General features: G+C 43.2%; 1 protein-coding gene across 1 annotated transcript in view; it reads left to right on the forward strand.

Moving 5' to 3' along the window:
- LOC147268832 (USP6 N-terminal-like protein) overlaps window positions 1-3322 on the forward strand; it is a 45815-nt gene extending 42493 nt beyond the window's left edge. Inside the window, exon 14 of the mRNA XM_086223218.1 lies at window positions 759-3322. Within this exon, the coding sequence (XP_086079344.1) occupies window positions 759-1369 (611 nt within the window). The 3' untranslated portion in view covers window positions 1370-3322. The remainder of the gene's footprint in view (window positions 1-758) is intronic.
- Window positions 3323-6492: the final 3170 nt, after the last annotated feature.

Raw genomic sequence — 6492 nt, forward strand, 5'->3', positions numbered from 1 at the left:
CTCGAATGCTAACACCGCAAGCTCCATTTTGAACTGGCGAATTCCGTTTTTATCTCCGTTCAAATTTGATAATGTAGTCCCCCATGGAAACGCTGTTGTCTCTCATTATCCGTTCAAACTCTGTGTATGCCTCGTATTGGCAGTTCTTTTCCTCTTTCAAAAACACAGAGTCCAGTTTTATTAGAAGTGTGGTCATTCCATCATCTTTGTTCAAATCCCCTGCGGCTATCTCCAGCGCTCTGTCCCTCACTTTTACTGGTAGCCACAAGGCAACCGCCGGTATTTTATTTTATGAATGCTTTTTTTTAATGTCACACAGTGGCATTAGTGTCTTATCCTAACATCTTTAAGCTCTATGAATGTTCTCTAGTCAGGTTTGTGCTTACTGTTGTTTTGTGCTGACATTAATTATTTACAGATGTCTATGTAGTCCCCTCCTCCAGGCACACCCGTAATGTACAGGGACACAAGCCACATCCACCTAGTTCCCCTGTCTTGTTTGTAGTCTTCACTGATCTACGCAGGCCTTCCCTTAAGCTTTTCTTACATTGTTCAGAAATTTTCACAAAAAAAGAGATTTTAGTTTTAAAACGATTAGAAGAGGGTTCAGAGCACAGGATGCTGCCCCTCACCAGGCTTCTAGGACAGCCAAACAGAAGGATGTAAGCTGTCAGGGACAGGGACAGGTAGAGGCAGGAGCATGATGAAAATGGAGAGCTGGATGTGAGTGTAATCTGTGTCCACTTGTTTGTTCTCAGGGAAACCTGAGGAGTTGCCTCGTAAGCCTTTGGGCCAGGAAATGCCCGTGCTGCTGAGTCCAGTCCAGCCCTCTAGAGGAAAGCCATCCTCAGCCAGAGCAGGACTGAGCCTCCACATCATCTCCCACCAGCCGGACTCCATTTCCCCAGACCAGAGCCCCTCCAAAGACCCCATGGAGCTCCATCCCGTGGATGATGAGGAGGACCCATTGCCTTCCCCTGACCCCATCATCATCCACAGCCAGGCCCCGCTCACCTCAGATGACTTCCCACTGACTGGGCCACCGCCTTACCAACCACCAGGAAGCCAAGCTGCATTCACAACTGATGAGCTCTCGCCAACAGCTGAGCGGAGGGGTGAGAGGCAAGCTGACCCAGCCGGACTCACAGATGAGCCCTCCACAGAGGAGCTCAGTGTGGCCTCTCATGTGACCAACAGTACAAATGGGTCCTCCAGCAAGATGCCACGGACCCTGTCAGCACCTGTAGCACCGATAGCCTTGCCAGCTGTGGTCCTGGTTCAGTCCGAGAGTCTGACTGCAGCAGAGAGAGCAGAGGACACCTGCCTGGCCTCTGCTCTGTCCACCAGCAGGAACCGGAAACAGGACTGAAGTGCAGCCTTGGACTAAAAACAAGCCCTGAATGTTACATCAGAGGAAAAAATGTAGACATGAACTAATTGGCTATGTTCTTTCTACACGTGTGGGACTTGTGTCAAATTATGTCTGACTGTTCTTGGTACATGAGAGGTTCTGAAAAGCTTGGGATTAGACAGTTAACGATGTGAGGAGGTTGATATTATTGAGTTAGTTTACATCAGGTACATCACGTATTGGTTTCAGAAACCTGGATGTGCTAGTTTGAGTCCACCAATAGATACCAGAATACTGCAGCATGGAAACAGCTGCTTCTGTAGTGTCCTAGTGGGGGAGGGAGGGCCTGGATCCTGCCAGAATCATGAGACAGATGAACACTCAGGTTTCTCATGCCAACATCGGGGCCTGACTAAGATCATGAGCAGGACACTAATGTGCATATAGAAAATCTGATCCTTGTTTTGTTCTGATGCGACTGCAGTTTGATCTAATTGTCACATTGTCAGTGTCAGGCTATAACTGCTTTAAATGTATGCCATTTTAAAGAAAAGGAATTTACATTATTTAATCCTGCATTAACTTTTAAAGCATCAAATAGTCCCTTATCCAAATTATATAAGTATGCCAAGTTATGTAAATCCAAGGCTGATGGTCCTTCAGTTCAACCAGCAAGGTTCATGTCTATCAAGTGTGCCACCATCTTGTCCAACTACAACAGAAATGTCTGTTAGTTTATTAACTATTTAAAGCTTCCAACATTGATTTCAGACATTCCTAGCACAAAGTAGACAGTGCAATGAGATATTACATTTTTAATGCAGAAAAATTATACACATTTTTATGTGCAGGCTTCATGTGTCTCAGGAAATTAGTTGTGTGTTGCAAAAAGCTAAACGTAAAAGCCACATTGAGCCCGCCGTCACATGCATCGGGCTGTGTGGTGGCTCTTCACACGAGGTTGTGAACTTTTACGATATTCGGATTCTGCATCAAAGAGCCTACTGATGTGTCAACTATGTGGTGCAACCAGTTTCCATAGGGTGGCGAAAGAAAGAAGACACAACACACACATAATTACGTGGCATATTTAGTGAATATAACCTCATAGTGAGTGCATGTTGCCAGTAGGTGGCGCTATAGGTGCAACGTAAAATTGGCCTGTAGTAATTTCACACATTTGGTTACTACCAAATGTGTGAAATTAGTACAAGTCACTATGGCGTTGCAGATGATCAACAGCAGTGTCTGTTACATGGTGAATATTACAATTCACCACATTCGACAAAAACTCTCTGTATTCATATCTAAGGCATCATCAAGAACACATCAATGAGGAACTCTGGATTGAATCAGCCTGCATTAATAAAGTGTAAAATGTTACTTTCCCTTACCAGTAGGTGGCACTATGGCTTGGAGCCATGCCTGCAGATGTGCTAATAATGGGAAAGATCATTTTTCACTGCCTGGTAATGTCTAGACTCATAGTTTGGTACCTGCATGACTGAACTGACCCTGTTGGGAGAAAAAAACAAACAAAACAGGGACTGATGCACCCTCTGCAAATGAAGCAGGTGTGAAAATAACATTATCCCTTCAATAAGACATTGAAATTATTTTACTCAGGTCACGGCAAGTACTTTTTCCCAGAAATGAGGTATTTCTGATCCTGAGACACTTGATAGATGTGGACCTGTTAACTGGTCATGAGTTCTGTTCAGCCTGGGACACTTACAGGGAAGTGATACTTCAACCAAAGACAGTAATTTCCTTTCAAGTTCTCACTGTTTTGGTGTCTGTCATGAAATATACATGGCAATATGTTACCTCTGGAGGGTTTAGACACCTGATTGAAGGAGGCTGACACCTGAGGGAGTGAGTGACTGAGTGAGGGAGTCAGACACCTGAGTGAGTGAGTGAGGGAGTCAGACACCTGAGGGAGGGAGGGAGTGAGTGAGGGAGTCAGACACCTGAGGGAGTGAGTGAGGGAGTCAGACACCTGAGGGAGGGAGGGAGTGAGTGAGGGAGTCAGACACCTGAGGGAGGGAGGGAGGGAGTCAGACACCTGAGTGAGTGAGTGAGGGAGTCAGACACCTGAGGGAGTCAGACACCTGAGTGAGTGAGTGAGGGAGTCAGACACCTGAGTGAGTGAGTGAGTGAGTGAGTGAGTGAGTGAGTGAGGGAGTCAGACACCTGAGGGAGTGAGTGAGTGAGTGAGTGAGGGAGTCAAACACCTGAGGGAGGGAGTGAGTGAGTGAGTGAGGGGTCAAACACCTGAGGGAGGGAGTGAGTGAGTGAGTGAGGGAGTCAGACACCTGAGTGAGTGAGTGAGGGAGTCAGACATCTTATCATAAAAGGCAAATTACCCTTTTGATTGAAGTGTGTCTGGAGGAAGAGAAAATGGTCCCTGGTGATGTCATCAGGGTCTTCTCAATTTGGGCACGGACACAAGAGATAATTAGTAGGAAACCTGTGCCACATCTTTTGGAGCTTTTATAAATGTTCAAAATGAAGGCTCATTTTTTTTATGATGCAGCGTTTTTGGATGTTTTTTGTTGTTTGGTCTAGGTTTCTTGCCCTCAAATTCCTCCAACTGGAACACCGAAGGTTGTCGCTCAGGCAGATATTCACCAGTTACAGGAGAACTCCCAAATATCTAGATGTTCAGGCTTTAGTTTTAAAGTAACTTACTTACTTTTTGTTGGCAAAACTGAAATGTTGATCATTTAGTTACTTTAAACCTAGGAAAATAATCCCATCCCAAAAGAACCTCAGATCACCTTTCACCTCTATCAGTTGGAAATGAATTCAATAATTCACATCATTGTCCTCTGATTTGTGAGACATCACTGGCACATGGTTTCGCTGAATTCTTTTAGTACTGAGAGAAATATGAGGCGTCACCCTTTACACCTAAATAAACATTTTTGTAATTTTGTAATGTTTGGTCAGAGAACGAAATCTTTGTTCAGTCTGCCTTTGTAAGACATTTGCTAGCAGAGTTACACTTTTATTTTTTGTACCAATGTCTAGATGCCTTATTTGGACTGACTTCAGTTCTTCTGTGGACGTTGGTGACATTGAATCCAGCACAGCAGCAGAGGAAGTAATCGGAGTCTACACACAAAAAACAAAAACAAAAAAAATGGACGTTTAGGACTTGGACTGAACATGAAACCTCTGACGTGGTGAGCTGGCTCACTCTTATGATTGTACACATTGTTAGTGGTTTTTTAGCTGAGTTATTTATTGTTTTACCCTCTTAGAAAAGCATCCAGGACATTAAGAACTGGAATATTTGCTGCATTTCCTTTGAGCTCCTCAAATGGTGAAGAGAGTGTTTTTGAAATCTTACCAAATGAAATGATTTGGCTGTAGATGTATCAGCTTCTGTTCATCGTGATTAGAAATGTACAGTAGTGCAGAAACAGTAGGATCAGTTTTCCCATTTGAGGGTAGACAGAAACGCTTCAGCGCTTCGATGTAGTGAAGGGCTGACACCAAGTGGCAGGTTTAGGATACGCATGATTCTAGCTCTAGCTCAGAAATAATGTAGAAAGGTTTTTTTCAATCTTGCTCCACCTGACAAAGTATTTAAAAACTAAATTGTAAAATGTAAAGCCATTACCTTCTAATGAGAATGTCTGATTTGTATCATTTTGAGGTTTTTCAGGAACTTTGTGTGTCAGTTACCGCCTTGTACCACCGTGTTGCTGAACTTCACGGGAGTGTGGAGGGAAAACTGTCTCTATACACAGCACCTTTTCTTTGAAGCTTGAAGAAGTCCAGGAAAGCCTGCAGCTAAAATAATACATGATGTCTTGATCTAGTTTTTTCCTTTCTTTTTGTTGTTGTCAATGAAAGGGAGATGAGATTGTGCTTATTTTTGTCCACAAGTGAAGAACATGCAGCTGATAAACTTTCAATAAACTTTGTTTAAAAAAAATAAAATATGTACACAAATAAATGAAATGTGTGGACAAATTGAATATGGGGTGAAATGAATATGAAGCCAGCAAGTTAGCACCAGCCAGTTAAATAATTCTGAATTCTTACCCGTCTCTAGAGGACGTGCAGTGACCTCATTTGCGAAGGGACAATGGCGCTTGGGAAAATTCAAGACCACCAGAATTCAAGATCTGCACGAACTGATGAGATGTGTCGTGAACGTGTTGACGTGCAGTGATTTGAGTAGTAAGAGAGAGAGAATCACATGACCTGACTCACTGCTTCCTCACAACCTCATTACTAATGCTTCACTATTTAGGTTTGGGGAAATCGTGCTCTAAAACTTCTCATTCCTCCACATAACTATTTGATTTTTACCCATTTATTGTTGTGTGCTTACACAATGAGATCACTACGTCCTTCTGTGTATGTAGGGTTGTGTCGCCATTATGATATTTTTTTTTAATTTCTGCTTAAAGCGTTTAAAACAGACATGTTCATTTCTACTGGTACACTCACTGGCATCTTAAAAATTCACACAATCATTAAATCAGAAAGAGTTTACTCTTCCATCCAAATTTAAATACACTGCATGTATCAAATAATTCACACTTCAAGCCATATATTTCAATCATATACCACTTTTCAACGTAATGTCATCATATCTATTATTCATCTACCTGATTTAGGGACTCTCTGCATGCTAAATTTGTGTTTTCGGGGGGGATCAGCTTCAGAGGAGACGCCGCGAAGACAGTTTCACTCCTTTAATATCCTCGGCTCACACATCTCTCAGGACCTCATGTGGACTCAACACTAGTCTGGTGAAGAAGACACAGTCCTCCGATGCTAACTGGAGTAGCTCAGCTAGACTGCTTGATGCCCAACTGTGCAGGGCTCAGCTGCACTTCTGACACCCTGAAGTTGGGTTCTAATGGTTTGGTCCAGCACGAGGGGCAGAATCACTCTATGAGGATCATGAAAGTTCTGACTGTAGGACAATCTCTCAGGTAGTAAAAAATGACTAACTTGAAGATGGGACTGAAGATAGTAAGGTTACAATCACTGCAAAGCTCTTCATAGTTGACCCCATGCATGTGCTGCGTCAGAAGGCCAGGAACAGAACAAGCAGAACCAGCAGAACCTGGCCGTGAAAATGGATGTCCGTTCTAGAGGAGAACGGGAAAGTTGAA

This window comes from Aulostomus chinensis, chromosome 2 (assembly GCF_037954235.1).
Source record: "Aulostomus chinensis isolate RoL2024-O1b breed Wild chromosome 2, RoL_Achi_v1.0, whole genome shotgun sequence".
NCBI classification, from domain to species: Eukaryota; Metazoa; Chordata; class Actinopteri; order Syngnathiformes; family Aulostomidae; genus Aulostomus; species Aulostomus chinensis.